The 25,322-nt window shown below is 40.5% G+C and overlaps 1 protein-coding gene across 1 annotated transcript in view; it reads right to left on the bottom strand.

Annotated features, from left to right (window-relative positions):
- Positions 1-25,322, bottom strand: part of LOC306869604 (disks large homolog 4-like) — a gene marked incomplete at its 5' end in the record, with an annotated part of 207,293 nt that overhangs the window by 86,723 nt on the left and 95,248 nt on the right. Inside the window, one exon of the mRNA XM_079416402.1 lies at positions 24,700-24,756. Within this exon, the coding sequence (XP_079272528.1) occupies positions 24,700-24,756 (57 nt within the window). The remainder of the gene's footprint in view (positions 1-24,699; positions 24,757-25,322) is intronic.

The following is a 25,322-nucleotide window of genomic DNA, read 5'->3' as shown; positions in this document are numbered from 1 at the left end:
CCCAGCCCGCAGCTCTACAGATGTCTGCCAAAGAGGCGCCGTGCGCCAGCGCATAGGAGGAGGCAACACTCCGTGTGGAGTGAGCCCTCACCCCGAGGGGGCACGGCTCGCCTTGGGATTGGTACGCCAAGGCGATGGCATCCACTATCCAGTGGGCCAACCTCTGCTTGGAGACAGCCTTCCCTTTCTGCTGACCTCCGTGGCAGACAAAGAGCTGCTCAGAGCTTCTGAAGCTCCGGGTGCGGTCCACGTATATGCGCAGCGCTCTTACGGGACACAGCAACGCCAAGGCTGGGTCTGCCTCCTCCGAGGGCAGTGCTTGCAGGTTCACCACCTGATCGCGGAAGGGCGTGGTGGGAACCTTGGGCACGTATCCAGGCCGGGGTCTCAGGACAACGTGAGAGTAGGCCGGCCCAAACACAAGGCACTCTTCGCTTACCGAAAATGCTTGGAGTTCCCCGACCCTCTTGATGGAAGTGAGCGCGGTCAGGAGCGCTGTCTTAGCCGACAGGAATTTCAGCTCGACTGAGTCCAGCGGCTCAAAGGCCAGGACAATAGAGAGATCCCAGGAGGGCATCAGGGGTGGCCTAGGAGGATTTAACCTTCTGGCACCCCTCAGGAACCTCACGATGAGATCGTGCTTCCCCAGGGACCGGCCGTCCACTGCATCGTGATGGGCCGCAATAGCAGCCACGTACACTTTCAAGGTGGAGGGCGACAGCCTGCGCTCCAACCTCTCTTGCAGGAAAGAAAGTACCACTCCAATCGTGCATCTTCGGGGGTCCTCCCGACGAGAAGAACACCAGTCCGCGAACAGACTCCACTTCAGTACATAGGCTTGCCTAGTTGAAGGGGCCCTAGCCTGAGTGATGGTGTCCAACACAGCCTGTGGCAGGCCACTCAAGTCTGCCGCGTCCCATCCAGGAGCCACACATGGAGGTTCCACAGATCTGGACGCGGGTGCCATATGGTGCCGAGCCCCTGAGAAAGAAGGTCCTTCCTCAGAGGGATGCGCCAGGGAGGGGCTGTCGCGAGGAGGGTGAGTTCCGGAAACCAGGTCCGGGTGGGCCAATATGGCGCAACCAACAAGACCTGCTCCTCGTCCTCTCTGACCTTGCACAGCGTCTGTGCGATCAGGCTCACTGGGGGAAACGCATACTTGCGCAGAGCCCGAGGCCAGCTGTGTGCCAGTGCGTCCGTGCCGAGGGGGGCCTCGGCCAGGGAGAAATACAGCTGGCAGTGGGAGGACTCGCGGGAAGCAAACAGGTCTACCTGAGCTTCCCCGAATCGACTCCAAATCAGCCGGATCGTCTCGGGATGGAGTCGCCATTCTCCGGGGAACGTGAGCTGTCGTGAGAGCGCGTCGGCTGCACGATTGAGCTCCCCCGGAATGTGGACGGCGCGCAGCGATTTGAGCTGTGACTGACTCCAGAGGAGGAGATGGCGGGCGAGCTGTGACATGCGGCGTGATCGTAGACCTCCCTGCCGGTTGATGTACGAAACAGCCGCAGTGTTGTCCGTGCGGACCAACACGTGCTGGCCTAGGAGCAGTGGCCGGAACTGCTTTAAGGCCAGATGCACTGCCAACAGCTCTAGGCAGTTGATGTGCCAAAGCAGTCGAGGCCCCGTCCAGAGCCCCGAGGCTGCCTGCCCGTTGCATGTAGCACCCCAGCCCATGCTGGAGGCATCTGTTGTGACAACAACATGCCGGGACACTTGTCCTAAGGGCACCCCGGCCCGTAGGAAGGCAAGGTCCGTCCAGGGGCTGAAAGAGCGGCGACACGATTGTGTGATGGTCACACGACGTGTCCCGCGGCGCCATGCCCATCTCGGGACCCGTGAGTGTAACCAGTGCTGAAGTGGTCTCATATGAAGCAACCCGAGCGGCGTGACTGCGGCTACGGATACCATATGCCCCAGGAGCTGCTGAAACTGTTTCAGCGGAACCACTGTCCTGCCTCTGAAGGAACTCAGGCAGTTCAGCACTGATTGGGCACGCTCGTCCGTGAGACGTGCCGTCATACTCACGGAGTCTAACTCCACACCGAGAAAAGAGATTCTCTGCACAGGGGAGAGCTTGCTCTTTTTCCAGTTGACCCGAAGCCCCAACTGGCTGAGGTGCCGGAGCACCAGGTCCCTGTGACCACACAACTGTTCTTGCGACCGGGCCAGAATGAGCCAATCGTCGAGATAGTTGAGGATCCTGACGCCCACTTCCCGCAACGGGGCAAGGGCGCCCTCCGCCACCTTCGTGAAGGCACGGGGAGACAGGGAGAGCCCGAAGGGGAGGACCCTGTACTGCCATGCCCGCCCCTCGAACGCAAACCATAGGAACGGCCTGTGTCGAGGGAGAATCGAGACATGAAAGTAAGCGTCCTTCAGGTCGATCGCTGCAAACCAATCCGCGGACTGAACGCATTTGACGATGCGCTTCTGTGTCAACATCTTGAACGGGAGCTTGTGTAGGGCCCGATTCAAGACTCGCAGGTCCAGGATTGGCCGGAGGCCACCGCCTTTCTTGGGCACGATGAAGTAGGGGCTGTAAAACCCCTGCCCCATCTCGGCTGGAGGGACCGGCTCGATTGCACCCTTTGCCAGAAGGACAGCAATCTCCTCGCGCAGGACAGGTGCATCTCGGACTGCCACCGAAGTCTCGAGGATGCCACTGAACCTGGGAGGCCGCCTGGCGAACTGAATCGCATAGCCGAGTCGAACTGTGCGAATGAGCCAGCGAGACGGGCTGGGTAGCGCAAGCCACGCCCCCAGATACCGCGCAAGTGGCACCAAAGGCACAATCGACGTGCCCGCAGTGGTGCAGCGAGGGGGAGTAAGGTTGGATGGAACAGAAGGCGGTGCGTTCTGACTCATCCCCACAAAACTCCCTAAGTCCCCGGGGGGACTGGCTAGAGGTGCGCAGGGAGGCATCGCGTCCCCAGACCGCACTCTCTTGGCCACTGGCAATATGGGTCTCGGGTGAGAGTGAGGAGGCAGTGCGTCGCACACTGTCAGCCCGCAGACCTGGGAACCCGGAGGAAAGGGAAATTGCTCTTTCTTTGACAATGTGGGTACCACTGGCCCTTGAGCCAGTGGCGGAACAGAAAGAAAAGAAAACACAGGATTCTCCACCCGGCCCTCCTCCGGGGGAAGGAGCGACGCTAGCCTCGTCATCTCCTGGGAAAGAGCAAATTCCTCCATCTCCGGGTTGTGCGCGTCAGGGCCGCTTTGTCGTCTTCCTGGAGGACTTGGCGGCCGGCTGAGGCGCAGGGGGCGCCGCACTCCTGCGAGAGGCTCGACGCACCGGCCTAGGTGACGACTCAGCACGGGGCGGAGCAGCTCTGGAGGACGCAGGAGGGCGCCCACGGCGACCAGCAGACTGGGGCCTGGCCCTTGGGCCAGCGGTGGCAGCTGGAGCATCCCGCCGTTTAGGGAGGATGTGCTGAATTGCCTCCGTCTGCTTTTGTACTGCCGAGAATTGCTGGGCAAAACCCTCGACAGTGTCGCCAAATAGCCCCGTCTGGGAGACGGAGGCGTCGAGAAAGCGTACTTTGTCGACGTCCTTCATCTCGGCCAGATTGAGCCAGAGATGGCGCTCTTGGACCACTAACGTGGACATCGCCTTCCCGAGGGACCGCGCCGTGACTTTCGTTGCCCAGAGAGCGAAGTCAGTCGCCGTGCGCAGCTCCTGCATCAACCCCGGGTCGGGACTACCCTTGTGCATTTGTTTCAGTGCCTTGGCCTGGTGAACTTGCAGGATGGCCATGGCATGCAGGGCAGAGGCGGCCTGGCCCGCAGCGCTGTAAGCCTTGGCGGCAAGTGCGGCCGTAAGCTTACAGGCTTTGGACGGGAGACGCGGACGATTCCTCCAGGTGGCGGCGTTTTGCGGGCACAGGTGCACCGCAACCGCTCTCTCCACCTGGGGAATATCCACGTACCCCCTGGCCGCCCCGCCATCGAGGGTAGTGAGGACGGAGGAGGGAGACGAGCGGCTTCTGGCCGAGAAAGGGGCCGTCCACGACTTCGTCAGCTCCTCATGCACCTCCGGGAAGAAAGGCACCGGGGCAAAGTGCGGCCGCTGGTCGCGTTTTGCGCCGATGAACCAATCATCCAGCCGCGAAGGCTCGGGACTGGGCGGTCTGTTGACCTCCAGCCCGATACTCACGGCTGCCCGGGCAAGCATGGCCGTCAGCTCTGGGTCCGGATCGGCAGTGGCGACAACACCCGAGGGGGGCAGCCCCGCCGATCGTTCATCCTCAGAGGACGAAAGTCCATCCCCCGATGCCGCGATCGACATCTGATCCTCGGGCGGCGCACCGAATGAAATGCTGGCGACCCCGTGAGGCGAACCAGCGAAATCACTCGGGAACCGGACGGAACAAGCGCTGCGGGAGGAGTAAGAGGTCCGCGGGGACGTGCCCGGCGGAGAAGCTCTTACTGTCACCCTCAGATCTCCCAGAGCGCCAGCCGGCGGTCCTCTGCTCGAGCCAGAGAGACCGGGACGGGTGGCGGCAGAGGGTGCCAATCCTTTCAGAAAGGAAAGGCGAGATCGCAGCGTTGCCATGTTCATACGCCCACAACAGGCGCATGACTCATCCACAAACGCATCTTCAGCGTGCTGGATGCCCAGACACTGAAGACAACGCTCGTGACCGTCATCCGAGGACAGGAAGCGACCGCAACCAAGAGAACACGGACGGAACGGCATCTTTAAAAAGACGCGAACTGCCCAGTGTTTTAGAAATTTGCTCTTTCAGGTGAAGTGCCCAGGGGAATCGCTGCTGCAGGGACACCGCTGTCTGCACCGTGACGCCACCCAGGAACAAATTCTTGAGGCAGAAGGCTTTGTGGAGATCGCTTAGACTTCTCATCCACTCGGCTCCGAAGCAAAAATCTGATGAGTGGATGCACCTGTCGCCCCTTTTATACCCGTATGCACGGGGAGTGGCTCAGGTATGCAAAATCCACTAACCAAATTTCATTGGCGTTTTCTCTTATCAGAGGCAGTCGGGGCTTCCAAGTAAATCCCCTAATGTCGTCACGACATAACTCGTAGTGACCGACAGATAGGGAAACATATTTTACACACTTCAGAAAACACTGCACTCCAGAAAAATTACACACTGCTGCTTTAAATACAATTTACAGGAAGCAAATTATTAACAATCACATTCAGTAAACATTTATTCAACAAATTAATCCAAAGTCAGAGTGCAACTAATCCATAAAACGAGATGCACAAAAATTAATTAAAATATAATCAGTCTAAAAGCCTGCACTTTATATTTGCTAGTCAAAACAGAAAACAGGACACGCACAAATTGTGCTGCTGAACACGCCACCTATTACACACACTAAAACACTGCCATTGTATTTGCTTCAAGGATGCTACACAAACCGGCAGATTTGAGAGCATGACATTATCAAGCTGTGCTTATGCATGAATACTGGATGTTTTGAGTTCTTCTGAATGACATGTTCATTTTGGATGTTAAAACTGGCAACACAGGCAAACCTAAGGGTGATGCTATACACAGCAGTGGGCAGAAACAGCACACATGCATTTCAACAAAATCTACTTATATAAACTCCCACTCAGAGACTTTCTCTCTCTCTCTGTGTGTGTGTGTGTATATGTGGAAAAAAGAACAAAATCCCCTTCTACACCTCACATACGCACCTGAAACCACCACTGAAATGCAAACAATCAGAAAAGCACCTCATATAATTACAATCCCATGTTTCATTTCATGAATTACATGAATGTTTTCATCACAACTGGCACTTACCAAGAAGTAACAGTAAGAATTCAAGAGCCAATAAAAATAGAAATCAGAATGTGACAAGGATAGATAATATTTTTGCATTTGAGAGCAGTTTACCCAAAAATGAAAACTTGCTGGAAATCCACTCACCCTCAAGCCATTCAAGAGCAGATTTAGAGAAATTTAGCAAATTTAGAAACTCTGTAGTGAATGGGTGCCATCAGAATGAGAGTCCAAACAGCTAGTGAAAACACCCCAATAATCCACAAGTAATCCATACAACTCCAGTCCATCAATTAACATTTTGTGAAGTTAAAAGCATGTTTGTAAGAAACAAATCATAAAGGCATTTAACTTTAAACCATTGCTTTGTCCCTTACAGTTATATAATAGCTCTTCCACCAGTGAAAAAGTCCATCACCTGTTGTCCTCGCACATCAACCAATATATATATATATATATATATATATATATATATATATATATATATATATATATATTTCTTTTTTCACTAGTGCATGATTTGTGCATATTTCTCTCCTGATTATGCCTCTTTTTCAATGGGGAAAGCATTTAAATGGATAGAGGACTATTTATATTTAATATTTTAAATAATAATTAAACTATGGATTACTTATGGAATACTGTGATATTTTTATCAGCTGTTTGGACTCTCATTCTAATGGCACCCATTCACTGCAGTGAATCCATTGTGATGTAATGCTACATTTATCCAAATCTGCTCTGATTAAGAAACAAACACATCTACAACTGGATGGCCTGAGAGTGAACTCAAAATGTTCCTCAAATTTCCATTTTTGATTCAGCTTTTAATGTTGTGTCTTCTTTTCTAAAATCTTTGTAAAATAATTGTATTGTCATTTATCAATTAATATTAATTAATATGTGTTTATTAATATTATTTATTTTATTTTATTATTATTATTATTATTTTTAAGTCTGCAAGGGGTGGGTTTTAAATTTGTACAGCTCCTTTTTGTTTTGTATTACTGTTCCACAAAATAAAACTCAAACAGTTGTTAACAAAAGTAAAGTAAACGTGCAACGCATGCCAAAAACATTTTAAAAAGGGACTTTATGCAAACAGGCGGGGGACACCCTGAACATGTGGCCAGTCCATCACAAGCAAATGAAAATTTAAACAAATAATGGAAAAATTTAATTATATATTCACACACACACACACACAAAAGTGCTCACATGGATTAATTGGATAACCATAAACTACTCATTTTAGATCAAATCTTAAAATATTATACATTTATAACCAGATGTCATTTTGATTTTTCTGAGAATTTGCCCAGATTGTATATGTAATGAGAGTGAAGTTACTTGGATTAAAGATTGATATTTGGGGTTGTGTTCCAACTTTTTAAGTGTAAAAAGTTTCCAATTTTTTTTTTAAACATGATTATGTGACATGTCTCTTTAACAGGTGCTCAACTCATTATACAGTAACCACTCATAGGCAGCATTTGTTGCATGGGTTAGTAGTTTACACAGCCTCATCATTCAATAACAGCCTCTGTGCAAAGTCCACTAAACAGTTCACATCGAAGCAGTGCACCATTTCTTAATTGTTAGTCCTTAATTGTTATTTCTTAATTGTTAGTTCATATAACTAGACGGCTGTCTTTTGATGCTGAGAACTGTTTTTTAGCATCTTGAAAAAAACTTGCATCTTGCAAGTTAAAAAAACTTGAGGTCTCTTTTCACAAAATAATTGGCAAACTTACTGCAAGTGGTAAGTCCCACTGAACATAAATAACATGCACTTTTGAGAGGCTGTATCCATTACAAAACCTCAGAACTCAAGGTGATAGCCATATTCAAACATCTATGCCATTAAACTATGTTGGTCTTACCCAAATTGCATTGCATTATGAATTGTGGCCTGGGACATTACAAAATGCAATAATGGATGAAGTTTGCATAGCTACACACAGATGTTGTTTATGTTTTGGGTAGTTCCACTTGTCACTGAATGTACCTGAAGTTGACATGTACATGTGGCATCAAATCCCCTCTGTTTCACTCACTGAATGTCTTATAAATAAATGAACATTTCACAAAAACAATCAGACAGAAGTGACACCCACAATTTATGATACAAACCAATGAGAAGAGAAAACGCATCCACCCACTCACACACTCCAGGGCAGGACCACACAAGCAATCTGTTCTTGGCAGTTATTATTGTGTTCGTCTCTTTTCATCCTCCACTGACAGAGTACTACAAGTTTATTATAATGATATAGTCTGTGTCTCAAAATTCTCCTGTCCCCTCAATCTTTTACAGAGAAAAATGGAAACAATCTGTCTGTCTACCAAGAAATGCTTTTCCCCAATAAAAATAAACTGCAAAAAGCAGTTACACCTAAAACATCACGTCCAGGTGCCCCATTTTTATCCTTGTATTTAATCCGTTGAGTTTCATTAATCATCTCATCTATTATTTAAGCGACTGTGCCATTTGTCGGAAGCACCAATTCACACACAGACACCCTAATTTTAACTTTCCACATTTTGCAACTTCTGACGCACTAGGCGCCTCTGAGCACCATCCGTCTGCTGTGAACAGAGACCAGTCTATGGATGTTTCTGATTAGTGTCATTCCTCAAAGGTCCATTGTATATATAACACATTATATGTAAGACAAAAGAAAAATATTTTAGAACACATGGTTCCCAATAGGACTATTATGAGTCCCACAAGGATATGAAAATGCTCCTGTAGAACATCAAACGGGATGGTAAAGATAATCGTTCATGGTTTTAAAAGCTCCCCTGTGATTTCCTTTAACTATTCTGTAGAAAGAGTTCTAATAAACACATTATTATTCCTAAACTTGTCTCCATATACTATAATATCAAATAAGAATCGTGTAGGAATTAGTTTATACACAATAGGATCTTATTTGATCCCTTTAGGATCCTTAAGGATTGTTTCCAAATTAGGTTAGACATTCCAATAGAAGTGCACAAGCTCCGTCGGGATATTCTGACTAAAAGCCTGCAAAACCAAATGACAGAAAGGCGTAATCTCCTACCATTATCCGGTGGCGTTGCTTTTTAGCTTTCCGGACGTTGTTGATAAAACGCCGGCCCATTTTCTTGGCGTACCACACGGACACAAACATCCTGGCCGAGCGCGGAACACCGACGAGCGTTCAGACCGACAGCGCGCAGCTCTCCACACGACGAGCGCGCGGGAGGAGGAGGAGGAGGAGGAGGAGGAGAGACACGCTTGCGCTTTCAATGTAACAGAGACACAAAAAAGACATTCTCGCATGATGTGTTTAGCTAGACGGAATAAAACAACGCGAGGAACTCGAGGCGCACGTTGAAAAGTTAATAAGCAACAAGCCACGAGAGGATTGAGTTACAGACGTGAAGCTGTAATAATCAATTATGAACGACTTAAAGCGATCAATTGCTTTTGAAGGGAGTCTATTATGATTTTATTCGTGGTGTAACTAGACGGGATTTAATGTGTAATGATGTGCGGTCAGATGCGCGTTTAAAGGGTTGTCTGCAATAGCTTCATTCATGGCACATCCAGTTCAACTTTAGAATCGGAACTATTTGGTTTATGTCTTACAACACAATTAGCGCCAAACGGAGGCATCGCGGATAAAGAATACACAATTAAACAGAAGAATCGAAAACTGTGTAAAGTGGCATATAGGAACTCCACAATGTCACCGCAAACGTCTGCCACAGTGTGAGATGAAGTGCACTGACACGCTGATACTGTCCACAAACGTATTGTTCATTTTGTTTCTGGCTTTATTGACGGCTTAAGAGCTATTCGTGAAAATATGGCTGTATATCGTCTCCTTACCACGACAATACACGCGCGCACGCGACATGATGCTCGACGAGCTGCTCGCTCCCGCGAAAGGAGGAGAGATGGCGCGAGAACTTCTCCGAAATACAGCAATACAGACTTATAGCTCTATAAAATACATCATATGTCATTAAAGTTTATTGTGAATGACAATGAAAAAATCCTGTAAAATGCCACACAACAAAAGTGCCACAGACTTTTGGTTATTTTGACATGGTACCTTAGCAATAACATATTTCCCAGATGTATCATGTTTTTTCTATAGTTACATTCTTTAAAATACAATATCAATATGCTAATTAATTAACACAGTAACTGCAAAGCAAATTAATAGGGTACGATAGTATACAGGCCAGAATTTCACATTAATCTCGAAAAAAATGATCTAGTTTATGAATTTGAATCCTACTGTAAACACCATTGAGTGTTTACAGTAGATAAAAAATTAAAAAACTAAATAGTATAGCTAAATGAAGTCACACGACTTTTAATGTCACCACTATTAAGCCTCTGACAGCTCTTTCAATCTTTATTTTCAAACATTTTCCCTGAAAGTTATACTTTATAAGATCTGTGAACACGACTAGTAGATGAGTTTATCTGCTTGGCATGAGTTTGATATCCCGACAACCTCTGTGATCTAATTTAGCCACTTGCGCTAGCCTTTTACAAGAAAAAGCTTTCAAAAGTCACAAGGGGGTTTTACTGCTGTATTATAGCATGTGTTAGAGTAAAACATGCAAATATCTTGAGCTTGTGTTAACCACAGACCTTATTTCAGCCATTTAACCAAAACATCTATATGTCAGGATGATAAAACCAGAAATGCTAAAATGTTAACTCATTTCTGGGTTTTGGCCTACAAAAACCCATCGACGCTGCAGTACTCTATTACCATCTGTGTACTACCACAGCACTGTAATGGTGTGCTAAAATACTCAGCTATACTCGACTGTGTATTTCCGGTTCATTTGCACAGAGTGTGTGACGCAGAGAGTGCTGAGACAGCACATCTGCAGCCATATCTACTGAAGCTAACTGCACTCCAGAGCATTACACACGCTAGGCTATATCCTTACTGCTAATATGCACTACTGAGGAGTCACGCAGCATTCCAAGAGAGCGCTAAATTATCCAGCCCAGCTTGGAAATGCACACGAGAGATCTCCTTTGGGAAATAAGAGCTACGATAATGACCTGCTTTTAACCGCCTCCCCTTGTACATAAATATTGCTTCAAGGTTGGAAGCCTGAGTGTCAGCAGATGCAATGCATCATCTCTCTGTGCTTATCAGACAGATGTTCAATGGTTAGTATACTACGCATAATGATAGCCGTGTCAGAGGTTAACGGTAAAGGCAAAGGTCAATATAAAGAATGATGAAAAGAGTGTTGAAAATAAAACAAAGGATCTGTTAAAAATGGAAAATTGCTTTTTAACAGGAACAGCACGTGTTCAGAGCAATTGAATTTGTTTTACTTTAGAAAATCTCTACAACTGATCATTTTTCTCAAATTATATTTATGCTTTGGTTCAACCCTTACACCTTGATTTAATTTCATTTAAAAATTATTTATTTCCCAATGACAAATACATATTAACACAAACTAACATGATTATTTATTATAAAGACCATACACTTAATCAATATATATTTTTAGCCACAAACCAAAATGTTACTTAGGGCAGGTCAATAATTTTTGCAGGCTTTTTACAACTTGATTTCACTATAAATTAAGTAGAATTTTCACTAAAGATATAACTAAAACATTTTAGTTTATGAAAGAAACAACTTTGAAAGACTGTAATGTTTATTATTATGTCTTTTTTAAATATGTATCAAATATGGAAGCCTGTTTCCGCCACTGAATAAAAAATAAAACAAGGAAACTGACTTTTTATCTCACAATTCTGACTCTCACAATTGCGAGTTTCTATCATGCAATTCCAAGAAAAATCTGAATTTTGAGAAAAAAGTTGCAATTACCATGTTTTATTTTTTATTCAGTGGCGGAAACTGGCTTCCATTCATATGCATCATAATTTCTGTTATGTAATTTTTTTTTTTTTATTTATTTAAATTAATCAAATAAAAAAAATGTATCTAAAATTAAATCTAGGTGTGTGTCCAACACAAAAACTTTGGTGTCAAGACAAAATAATATTTAAACAAAATAGTTTCTTGCTTTTAGACAACCTGAACAAAACAGGTTTAAACCATAAACCATAATTTTTATTAGACCAATATAAAAATGCACTTCAAATAAATTACACAATAATTTCACTTTTTTTATGTTTATACAATTAATAATTCAGACTCTGAAATCTAACTGGATATAATTCACACATTATTTGTCCTCACTGTCAAAAGTTTTTAAAAAACTAAATTGGATAAAAATGCAAAATAATGTGCAATAACATATCTGAATGTCAACATGAATTGTAATGAGGTCATGTGACATTAATCATTATAAACTGCATGCCAGGCAAACCGCTTTAACCTAAGGAAACACAAATGGCCCACAATGCTTTTCACCGCAGAAGTGTTTTTCGGTATTACGTAAGACACTCCAAGTTGACAGGCTCACCTAAATGAGAAATCACATGGACTTTCCTCTTCTCTCCTTCCTTCCCCCTTCTTTATCTCAGTCCTTCTCTCTGCCTCCATTTCCCCCCACCTCTCTCTCTCTCTATCTCTCTCTCTCTCTCTCTCACTGTATTGTGTTGGATCCCCAGAACATTTTTCTCAGCAAAAGTCTGTTCAGTAATTACCTCAGAGCTGTAGGGACAACTTTAAACATTCATTAGTGAGCAAGAATCTTTGAATAGACATAGAAGCCTCTCTCTCTCTCACACACACACACATATTTTTTGTAAAAGGAGTGGTGAAAAATGCAAAAGAGGTAGAGAGCGTGCAAAGTGTAGTGCCTAGAGGAGATCACTGTATCAAAAGGTAATCAAATCACTTCCAAACACACACATAAACAGCTTTCCTCAAGCTGTGGTAGGTGATGAACAAGAGAGAATACTTAGTACATGAACACACACATGCACACACCACATGACGTCCCTACAGCTGCCAAAGGATGGGAAGAAAAAAACGAAAGCGATAACTGAAATTCAACAATTTAAGAAGAAAATGTGAGTGCTGCTTATCTGTCCAAAGATGGTTTGATGTTAGAGTGTTTTGAGTGGCTGTCACGGTGTATATTATGCAGCTGCTAAGGTGTTCTGAATGGTTGCTATGGCTGTATGTGGTTGCTAAGGAGTTCAGAAAGGTTATTATAGTCAAAGACTTCAGCTATACCAAAGACGGTGCACTTCTATTACTTATGAAGAGGAGAAAGTGCAATGCTCAATATGGCAGAATAGTCCCGCCTCTTCAATAAAAGAGCCAATCGACAATTGATGAAGTCATTGCGTCCCTGCAGCTGCCGTTAGAAGCTCTGTTATAGAAACAGTCAGCGTTCTGAGATGCGCTAGGACTGCGTATGCGCATTGGCTGCTCTAGCCTGAAAAATAAGCTTTTTTAACGCTATTGGAGCATAAGAAACAATATTTATGAGTCAGTTGTTGTCAGATTTAGTGATTTCAAATGTGAAATTTAATCGTATGCTTGGTGAACAGTTCTGGAGAATTTGATATTTCCCCATTCAGAGATAGGAGCTGCACTTGTGTCCCAGAGACACATTTTAAAGATGGCCGCAGAGCGATTTTCTTTTTTTTTTAATGAACTTTATTGAACAATATAAACTTTACCGCAGAGTGAAATGACTTGTCTTAAAGGGACTTTGTTATATAACTGAAACTAAGACTAAAACCATAAAAAAAAACATTTTGGTTACTTGTACAAGTACAACATTAACTGAAATAAAAAATATATATAATAATGTTATTAAAAATTTGTATTAATATTTTTAAATTATTATAATTAATAAAAAATTTAATAATTAACAAAAAAAGCTTATTTTATTTCAGCTAGTTGCAAAGGCAACATTTTCAGTTTCATTTAGTTTTATTTAAAATTAAAAATTAATAAAAACTGTACAGACATGCCTAAAAAAAAGAATTTTTTACAACCCATTCAAATTACTAATAAAAACTATAATAGCGTCTCAGTGATACTAAAATAACACTGGTGTCCAGGTGGTTGATCAGAAGTAACATGGATACATTCTCACAAAGTAGCTAAATAGCAGTTTCTAAAATGTTCCACTATAATTATGTGTCACTGTTAACAAAAACTATTCAAATGATTTTGTAACTGAAATAAAGCTGAAATATAATAATAATAAAAATATTAAAAGAAAAATTACTTTAAAAAATGTAATGAAAATTAGTAATGTTGCCTTGCTAGCTGAAACAAAAGAAGTAAAAATTACCAAAGTTATAAAAAGTAAAACTGAAATTAAAGCTAAATATAAATATTAAAAAAGTAATACACAATACAAATACTTGCCTGCCATCGAGGCGGTAAATAGAAGAAAGTAACCCCGATTGCTAACAAGCTATTTCAAGTGACTCCTGCATTTATATGAAGGATGCGTAAAAAATGTCAGTCCTGAAACTTTGCGGCATGTACAGGGTATGTGGCGGTTGGTCCTGTTAGCAGCATGAAAAACTAAACTTTTATTCAAATTCTGAATTGATTATATACTGTATAGTCTATAAAGCAAGCAAATGGCACTTCCATATAATCACTAAACAGATGTTAGTCGCTTCAATTTAAGCCACTTTTTCACTTAATTTCTTGCTTTTTTCCCCCTTATGAACAAAATTTATGTACACCATAAAAGCTTCTTGTGGTTCTCGGTTTGATCCATTTGCGCAACCACAAACGATGTAAAATATATGCATTTTGAGTTTGCGATAGCTGCTATGTAGAAAATCACTTCCTGCCCTCAATCTGCATTTCTCGCCAAAAAAGCATTGTTGTTCCAGCGCCCCCACTGGTACACAGACGGCCATGCTGGCAAAGACACACACACTGCTGAACTGATGGCCAGACTCAAGCGTTTAGCCACCTGGACACACCATTAGTGACACACATTTAAAGGGACAGACAAAGGTAAAAGTACCTGAGGAACACTTCAGAGATGTGGTAAAATCACTGAAACGTCCTCTCACACGTTATTATAAACCTGACCAACAAATATTAACATTTAGAAATTTGATGAATTATCAGTTTGAAATTGCCTCCTGCCCAGTGGTTCCTCCTTAATCTTTTGAATTCCATGAAGTTTTGTGGGATTCAGAGTGGGCACAATTAAATTTGGGTACAAACTGCAGTCTTCAATATCAGGGCTTTGTAAATTAGATCCGGTTGTTAACTCTTTTTTTTCCCTCTGGACTCATCTTCAGTTCCATCCTTCATCTCCTCCTGCTCTCCTTCTCATCTAACATCATTTTCCCCTGTAGTCCATTCACATCTCCCTTTCCTTCAATCTGTTTCTAGTTTTTCATTATCTCAGCTCTTTATTCACTATCATTTATAAGAGAACAGTAAGATAATTCATTAACTGCATTGTTCCAAGATGCACATACTGCTCTAATTTAAGGATGCCACTGCTAAGCAATTTATGTTGTAACATTAAGCCTATACAGATATGCAAATGATCAAACCAACAGCCAGTTAGAGCTCCAGTCACAGCAGAGCTTGTTACGCAACAGAGCTGCGTCTGTCCATATAATGTTTAGTGCAGCAATAACAACACCCACAGACTCACACATATATTAATATGCGCAAGGCACACACCTGCTAATTCATTTGACTGCTTCTTACTCCTTGCCATTAGCTTAGATAAATCTACTGCATCACGGCAAAAGAAAAAGAGAAATAATGCAAAGACAACACATTTCTGTTCTGTTGTTTTTGACTGCAATCAAAAAACAAATCAGACTTTAGACTTGAAAAACAATCAGACCTGAAATTAAGTTTTGTGTACAAACTTTCAATTGTTAACCACGTTTTGAGCATAGACCTGAAAATGAAATTTCTAACTTTTGGTCCGTTTGGTACGGTGGCCCAGTAGTGCACAACACAACGCAATTAAAAAAGCAAACATAAGATCACAACACAACGGAAATGCTCCCGACCACTAGGGGGAGTGTTGACAGCTAAACCCCGATATTTCCTCGAGACGCCACAAGAAATTCTCAATGTAAATGATTGATCTTAATATGTATAATAGATTTTTAAATGAACAACGTGTTTTCACTGAATGTTTTGCTAGCCTGGTAATCTTAATGTATCGATTTATGAATCGAGCAGAAAATAAATCAATATTATTTTCGATTTGGACAGTTTAGCTCTGCTTTTGCACACAATGGACTATGCACGGTCACTTCCGCATTTTTCCTCAGGAGGCTTACTTAAATCCGGTGCTGTGCCGGAAGAGCTTTCAAAATGACAAGAGGAGAAGATGTATGGAGTCCATAAAGATGATTTTTCATTTTACAAGAATTTCCCCAGATTACTGTAAATTTATTTCATCGCACGGAGAAGGGCATTAAACGTTTCAAGTTACATCGACAACTTTAGGGTGAGCATTGTTCTATTGTCTTAGCAAATCTAGCTAATAAGGCTGGATAACGTTGCTGCACCGATTTGATCAGCGCTAAAATAGCAGGGCTAAGTCAGAGTTTAGCTTTAAACTCCGTCCACCGCAGGTTTTTATAATTCCTAAGAGATAGTAGAAATAACAGCAGAGCTCTCGGTAATCCACGTTTGTTTGCATCTGTGGCTCTGATAGAAACGTCTTCACTTGATATAAAGTTTTTTAAATACTTTAGATTGTCATGTATTTTAATAAATCTTAATCTGACAGTTTCTGGCAGTTATTGTTATATTTTCAGCTTTTATTATCTATAACCTGAATCTTGAATTGCTTACATTTAATATAGACCTTCTTTGAAATATTACTGAACTCTTTACAGTGTTTTGGCATGTTTGTAACATTATATAGACTTAATTTTTCATAATTTTTAAAATATAGTTTAATTTACAATGTAACCATTTAAAATGCAACTGAAAGTAATTCAAAATGTACCTGAAATACATTCAGTATGCAACCTAAAGTAATTATCTTCACAGATTGTTTTAAAGTACTCCCATCCATACTGTTGCAGCACTGTACCAGGCAGCACACTATTCAGAACTGAGAACCAACGCAGTTCCTCCTGTACAGAGCTGCACTAAAATGGAGCAGAGCTGGCACAAACCTAGAACCTAAGAGAATGATCAAATTCTTTAATGAATGACATAATTAATAAACTTTGATTAATAATATTAGCATGCCCCGTTGGTATGCCTAGAGAGTCAAGCAGGTCCTGTCAGTGGGACGGTGGTCCTGTTTGCAAGAGAGTGGTTAACGTAGGAGTAGACTGTCTAATATTGTTACATCATCTTTTCATATCTTGCTATATTCATAATGTATAACATGCCTATATGATTAGCCCTAGCAGAAAAAAGACAAACACAGTCATATTGAATATGGCTCCATTCATAATGTATGCAACATGTAATGACAGTGGTGGAAGATTTACATTTTTTTAATGGTCAATTTACACTATACCTCTGTTTTTCATCTCAGGAGAACGCTTTACAGTGGTGTCACCAGCGATCTGCCTGACCTCCTGACCTATCAGTCCTCCAAGTTGCAGTGTTAAAAAAGACATACAATTACACTACCACAGTTATTAGTATTTTACATAACTATTGACCTATCAGTCCTCCAAGTGGAGGAAGTAAAATAAAAAATACAATACAACAGTTATTAGTATTTTACATAACTATTACACTGTATAAAAGTTTCTAAAATTTACATGTTTATATTTACACGTTTAGATTACACTAGTTAGCAAGAAACCATATTAAAGTATTTGCATTTACATTATATTTAATTTACATTTTATATTCTAGTCTGTACAAATAAAACCAAATTAATCCATCCCAAGTGTTTTATGTAAGGCCAGATCTCTCTGTGGAAGACCGACTGAAAGGTGGACCATGAAGAGGAGGAACTCATCGAAGGGCTGCAAGAGACTGACACTGTCAAAATAAATTTTAAATAATTATGATACATGCATGTAACGTGTGCATCAAAAAATTAACATATATATAACATTTTCTTTCTCTGTCACAAACAATATAATATCAATATTTACCATTGCATTGCTTGTTACTCCAACTTCACTCCTCGTTGTAGCTGTCCTTGCTCTGGTCCCACGTACCATGCTGTGGGATACAGGTTCAACAACTCTCCAAAAGGCCATTAAATGGTTCTACATCTCAAATCTAGATTGGATGAGACATGTTTTCAGAAAATACACACCACACAATGTAATAACAATGCCAGTTAGTTTGCCTACACTGAACCTGAATGTTACTTTCAAAATTGACATGCAAGTACTCTTATGAAAAAAATGATTTTAGCTGGGATTTTAGCTTATGTCATTCCAAAACATTATGAATTTCTTCTGTGGGGAAAAAATATCTAAATAGCTGACTGACACGAACATTATTTAGAACATTTCTGTATGCCAATGAAGAAAACAAGCCATATGGGTTTACAATGACATAAAGGGGAGTATATGATTTATGATTATTTTTGGGTGAATCATCTGTTTACTCGTTAACACGTGTTGCCCAGACCCACAGAAGAGCTTTTTAAACAAATAGGCAACCACAGCGACAGAAATTCACAATAGGCCTACACTGTGTTCTGTAATATAGTAAAGTATATGAGGGTTTGGATCTTACCTGGTGTAGAACCGCATGCTGTCGTCATTCTTGAAGTATCAGAAGTGATGTTAAAATCCTTACATCTACTAACATTACTCTGAATCCACTTACTGCGAGTTTCTTCATCCAGGGGAGAAGTGTGAAAAAACTTTGAGAAGCCTCACAAAACGGGACATGGAACTCTTCATTAAATAATTATATTACTGTGCTATACTTTATTTGTTATATTATAGCAATAAAATTTATAAATATTATTTTAGATTAATCGTTCATTGACAAAAGATTGCGGCATCGGAACCTTTTATAAGCCCTGAGATTTCACCGGAAATACGTAGGCATACGTGCAAAGAGTCCATTGCCCATTTCTGCAGTCCAACTGCCCCCCTAGTGGTCGGGAGCATTTCCGTTGTGTTGTGACTTAATGTCATTGTGTTGTGAGCTTATGTTTGCTTTTTTAATTGCGTTGTGTTGTGCACTACTGGGCCACCGTAGTTTGGTCTCTTTTTAAAGATAACACGTTACAAGTTTACGTTTATTGTTTTTAAAAAATGTGCAAAATATATTTTAAAATATATATTTTTCAAAACATGTTTTAGTCTAAAACTGTGAGAAAATCAAAGACATATATCTAAACAAGTTGTGTTCCAAATTTGAGGTTGACATCAAAAAATGAGCTTTCAGTAAGATTTGTTTGGATGCAGTACCAAACATTTCCACTAGTTGAATTATGTTTCCTGTTCATTTCCAATGTGCTCGTTTTTGACCGCAAGAAGTACAAATGTGTCTGTTTTCTTTTTCAGGACCATTTAACCTTTTCAAATTTCGAAGCTTCATACCAAAATGTTACATTTTTCAGTCAAATGACCAAAGAACTCTGGGGTGTTATTTTAGCATCATTGACACAGTGTTTCAGCTTTTGTTAATTTTTTAATTAGATTTAATTTTTATCATTCTGTTTTTATTTTCATTTTAAAGTTTTAGTAATTTTGTTGTGTGTTTTTGCCATAGTTTTTATTAAGTTTCAGTTTTTAGTCTTAGTTGTGTGTTTTAGTTTTTTAGTAATCCTAATTATCTTCAAATAAGCGAAAATGAGAAATGTTGCCTTGGCAAGTAGCAGCAATAAAATAAGTTGTTTTAATATTTTGGTTAAGTTAATATTTATTTCATGTAATGGATTTTTTTATGGTTTCAGTTTTAATTAATGAAAATAACCCTAGATTGGAATCATTACTGACTGTTCATATGATGTGTAATTGTGTAGTTCAAGAGACACATTTGTCTTTTTTTTCTAGTTTTGATTTAGTTATGATTACATAATTGTTTTGTACTCCTCATTCATTCCATGTTCTCTGTAGATGAGTGTTCAGTGTTTGCTGGTTCCTGTATCCTGCTGTGACTCAAAAGATGTGTGTGTGTGTGTGTGTGTGTGTGTGTGTGTGTGTGTGTCTGTGTGTGCGCATGCACGCTTTCTCCTCATCTCACTACCTCTCATCCTACAGCCTGTCATTTAGAAATGGAAAAAGAGTGTGTGTGTGTGTGTGTGTGTGTGTGAGAGAGAGAGAGAGTAATAGAGAGAGAGCGAGAGAGAGAGAGAGCTTAGGATGATTTCACTTGCCTTCTTGGCACTTCAAATGTAATATCAGCAGCAGCAGTTCCGTTGCTATGGACACCAGAATCTAACTGTCTCGTCCTCCTGTTTGAAATGTTTGTGAGTGCTGTGCGTCCATATGGGAAAAATCCCATTTCCACAGTTAAATCTACTTTATAACTCAACTGTTTCTCCTAGACAGCAGTGAGATTAAGAGGAGACACTCTGGGAAAACCACTGTTTTTGTTTTTGTTTTCAATTTTGACATTTTCCATAAAAATGGAAAGAAAACGAATCCAAAATACACATTTAAGTGTTTAAGTGCTTATGTTCTTACACTTTATCTCTTTGCATCTGTAGATTTCAATATAAAGTGATGTGAAAAAGCTTTTGCCCCCTTCTTGTTTTTTTTTGCATATTTGTCACACTTGAATAATTCAGATCATCAAACTAATTTTAATATTACACAAAGATAACTCGAGTAAATACAAAATGCAATTTTGAAATAATGATTTCATTTATTGAGGGAAAAAAGCTGTACAAACCTGCCTGGCCCTATGTGAAAAAGTAATTGCCCCCTAAATCTAATAACTGGTTGTGCCACCCTTTGCAGCAACAACTGCAATCAAGTGTTTGTGATAACTGGCAATGAGTCTTTCACATCACTGTGGAGGAATTTAGGCCCACTCTTCTTTGCAGAATTGTTTTAATTCAGCCACATTGGAGGGTTTTCAAGCATGAAAGGACTGTTTAAGGTCATGCCACAGCATCTCAATCGGATTTAAGCCCGGACTTTGACTTGGCCACTCCAAAACCTTACTTTTGTTTTTCATGAGCCATTCAGAGGTGGACTTGCTGATGTGTTTGGGATCATTGTCCTGCTGCATAACCCAAGTGCGCTTGAGCTTGAGGTCACAAACTGACGGCCGGATATTCTCCTTCAGGATTTTCTCATAAAGTGCAGAATTCATGGTTCCATCAATTATGGCCAGCCTGATCTCACAGCAATTCGTACATATTTTACGAAGTGGCTAATTCGTATGAATTTGTATGACCTCACTCGTACAAATTCATACAATTTTTGGTAAATCGTACGTATTTTACGAGTTGTCAATTCGTATGAATTTGTACGAATGACCTACACCTAACCCCGCCCCTAAACCTACCCGTCACTGGGGTTTAGACAAATCCTGAGTGAAGTCGTACGAATTGCCGTGAGATAGCATTGATTATGGCAAGTCATCCAGGTCCTGAAGCTGCAAAACAGCCCCAGACCATCACACTATCACCACGTTTGATTGTTGGAATGATGTTCTTTTTATGAAATGCTGTGTTGGTTTTACGTCAGATGTAACAGTACACGCACCTTCCAAAAAGTTAAAGTTTTGTCTCAACAGTCCACAGAATATTTGCCCAAAAATCTTTATGTTCTTTTTGGTCAGCAATGGCTTTTGCCTTGCAACTCTCCTATGGATGCCGTTTTTGCCCAGTCTCTTTCTTATCGTTGAATCATGAACACTGACCTTAATTGAGGCACGTGAGGCCTGCAGTACTTTAGATGTTGTTCTGGGTTCTTTTATGACCTCCTGGATGAGTTGTCGTTACACTCTTGGAGTAATTTTGGTAGGCCAGCCACTCCTGGGAAGGTCCACCACTGTTACAAGTTTTCTCCATTTGTGGATAATGGCTCTGACCGTGGCTCGCTGGAGTCCCAAATCCTTAGAAATGGCTTTAGGGGAAGGGAAAGGGAAGTGGTGTGTGGCCAAGTATGGTGACCCATACTCAGAATTTGTGCACTGCATTTAACCCATCCAAGTGTACAGGTAGGTTTGGACAACTTTTTTCCCTTAATAAATGAAATCATCATTTAAAAACTTAATTTTGTATTTACTTGCATTATCTTTGTGTAATATTAAAATTTGTTTGATGATCTGGATCTTTTAAGCGTGACAAATATGCAAAAAAGTGGGCAAAAAACTTTTCACGGAACTGTATGTATATCTTTAAAAGAGTGTTTTTCTCCTACACCGAGTCAGAAATCTCCACTTGAGAAGCATTTATTTACCACAAACTTTACAGTTTTATTCCTAGACTATAAACGATTTTTGCCTATTTCAACTAAATGTTCAGTAATGCTGCCTTAAATTTTTAAGCATAATCAACTTGGTTGTACAAGTAATTTCAACTTAGAATGCATTAAACCATCTTTAAATAATCAGGTTGATTTCCATATAACTTATAAAAATAGAAATTGAAATTGCTCAATTTATTTTGAAGAGTTAAAGTCAGAAGTTTTTTTACAGTCTATATTCTTAAGGTTGCAAGTATCCTTGACACGATCACACTTTAGTTTGGGGACCAATTATTACAATTGCTATACAACTTTTGCCTCAATAAACTACTATTTTGCTGCTTATTAATAGTTAGTAAGGCAGTTGTTAAGTTTAGGTATGGGGTTTAACGATTAAGGGATTTAAAATATGATCATGCAGAAGACATTAATATGCGCTTTATAAATACTAGTAAACAGCCAATAAACTAATAATATGCATGCTAATAAGCAACTAGTTAAAAGTGAGAATTAGTCCTTAAAATAAAGTGTTACCATTTACATCAATTCATATGGCATTTTCTTCCTAAAAGCATAGTGAACATTAATTTGATTTTAAGTTGTTGACAGTATTTTTTAGCCTATTCACTTGTGGTAAGTGACAAAATCAAATCTCCTGCTTCTCAGATTCTTTCCTTAGGAAAGGATCCCAATAATCTCACGTGTCTCCTATAGAGTTTCAGAAGAGATCTCAACATCTTAAAGTGTACTCAGAATTGGCAAGATACCTAAATATGTGATCCAAAGTCTAAAATGACAATATGAACTCCTGAACCAAGTGATCTAATTTTATCTGTCTATTTTTATATCCCTTAATGCATTTTAGACGAAACAAAGTAGATACTTCAATGAAACATAACCGTTCAAAGCATAACAAGCTCAAGTTTCCTACCACTTCCTGTAGATGTATCAGTGTACCCTTGTTAGGCAGCAGAACTCACAGACCTGTAAGTCAGCAGCTGACATGACAGCACACTGTCCTCTACAGGAGCCTTTAAGGCACTGCATTTAAAGACAATTCAATACACCGAACCAAGCCAAAAACCAAAAACAATCGTGACAATAAATCATTGCTATTCTTTCATATACCTTGTGTATTTTGATGTATGAAATCAAATTGAGATCTCTCACACACTCTTAGTGTCTCTACAGAACTTACATAACTGAAGCAGCATCATTAAACATGAGTATCTTACAAACTGTTCATCAGTAGATTAGCATTTTAATGAAAACTGAAGTCTGGCTATCCAATACAGAAGCTCTCAGAACACACGTGTTATGCAGGTATTAGGTTATGCGTGACAGTAAGCAGAACTAGAAGGAAACAACACTGTTCTGGACAGATATACGAGCTGTCGGAATTAATAGGCTGAGACTGCAGAGAGAATATAAAAGTGAACCTGTATGGATATACCGGTGAGTGTGTGTGTGTGTGGTTCAAAGTTGATAGTGAGCAGCAGTGTGATGAGCTTGCTGATATTACTGCAGAAGATTTGACAGCACAGAGAAAATTATGACTAAAGGCGACAGAGAAATACCATATATAAATATGATGGAAGCCACTGTAAAAGCAAGCTAACGTGCAATACAGAAAAAAAACAGTCACCATGTTACAACACCATCTTTGTCTTCATCCATTTAACTTGTCACAATTTCTGTCACCTCTACTCAACAAGTTATAACTTTCAACTTGATTTGCTTCATCATTAAGTAAATCGCAGTGGTCAAAAAGTTCAATATACTGTATATATATATATATATATATATATATAAAAATATATAATCACAAAATGTAACCATATAATCGGCCCGGCTCTAATGTGTCAAATGCGACTGTAAGGCATGAAGATATTAAAATATTGTAAACATTTACATCATGATTTTCTGATTTGAAACAGTGTATTGTGAATAGTGCTATATAAATAAATTTGACTTGGCAATTTGATGAGCCAGTCCAGCGTCCTTAATGAAGATAATAACAATTAAACAATCATGATGATGTCACTGTGAAGAGCAACTTCACAAAGAAAGAGTGATTCATTTTTCCAATAACTGTTGTCAAAATGGCAAAGATGATTTGTTCTCAAACCAGGGGGCCTCGGAAAATTATTCATTCATTCAGTCAATGTAATGATAAATAATAAATAAAGATAAATAAAGATCTTGAATCTTATAGAATCCCAAAATAAATAAACCAACTATATAAATATATACTCCCGGGTTCTGTTATGACATTTATTTTAAGCAATATAATGAAAAGCATACAGAATCTTGAATCTTATAGATTCACAAAATAAATGGTTCACTCCCAGTTTCTGGTAATTAAAAAAAAAAAAATGAAACCAAGCAGTGTTGTCATAATTACAGCAGAAATACCAGAGGAAGTATCTTAGCCAGAATGGCAGGCCTTCAGGTCAAAAAGGCTGTGAACCACTCCTATAGATGAAACCAACAAGATGGGAATGATTTTGTGAGTTATTTCGATGGTCGTAATGACTTCATATGTCTGCCATTGATGAAATGGCATGAGAAAGGATGAAATGATCAAGTACACAAGCAGTTACTGCAGCATACGGGTGCAATTTTGCCTCCTGGACAGCAGGGGCAGCAAAGCATCGGTGGTCTTACCAGTGTGGAGACCGCAGAGGTGTACAGAGGGGTTTGACCAGAGGACAGCAACACTGGCTGTGAAAACAAACAGGAGAGGAGGGCAGATAACTCAACAACAAACCCACAGGACACAAAAAAATTAATAAATAGAGCCTTTGATATATACAATTAATACATAATAAAGCATCATACAGCACTGATGCATTCAATCTAACATCTACAGTAATAATATAAATTTGATACATTTATTATGGATTTTATAATTACTATAGTCCAATTTCATGCTGAATCATATAAGGTGCTAGTGAAATGAACTGATATTTTAAAGAAATTTCCAGTTAGTGTTTTGCTTTTCTGAGCTCAATAAACATGACTACTGCATCCCATCAAAGGCTCTGTACTGGGGACAAAAACACAAAAACAAACGGGATATAACTGGAGAAATAAGGATCTACAGGAGATTGACATCAGAGTCATGAAGGTGCTTATCTAAGAGCTGTTTGTTTGTTTTCTACTCATGCAAAGAGTGTAAATTAGATTATGAAAGGAAACAGAAAAGTGCAAACAGCCCCAAAATGTGAGGACATGTCTAGGTTCATTCAAACAATGCAGTACATGTTTATGTATTCATAACATATGTA

This window comes from Barbus barbus, assembly GCF_936440315.1.
Source record: "Barbus barbus genome assembly, chromosome: 5".
In the NCBI taxonomy this organism is placed as follows: domain Eukaryota; kingdom Metazoa; phylum Chordata; class Actinopteri; order Cypriniformes; family Cyprinidae; genus Barbus; species Barbus barbus.
The sequence above is the reverse complement of the archived record's forward strand: the minus strand, read 5'-3'. Positions and strand labels throughout refer to the sequence as shown.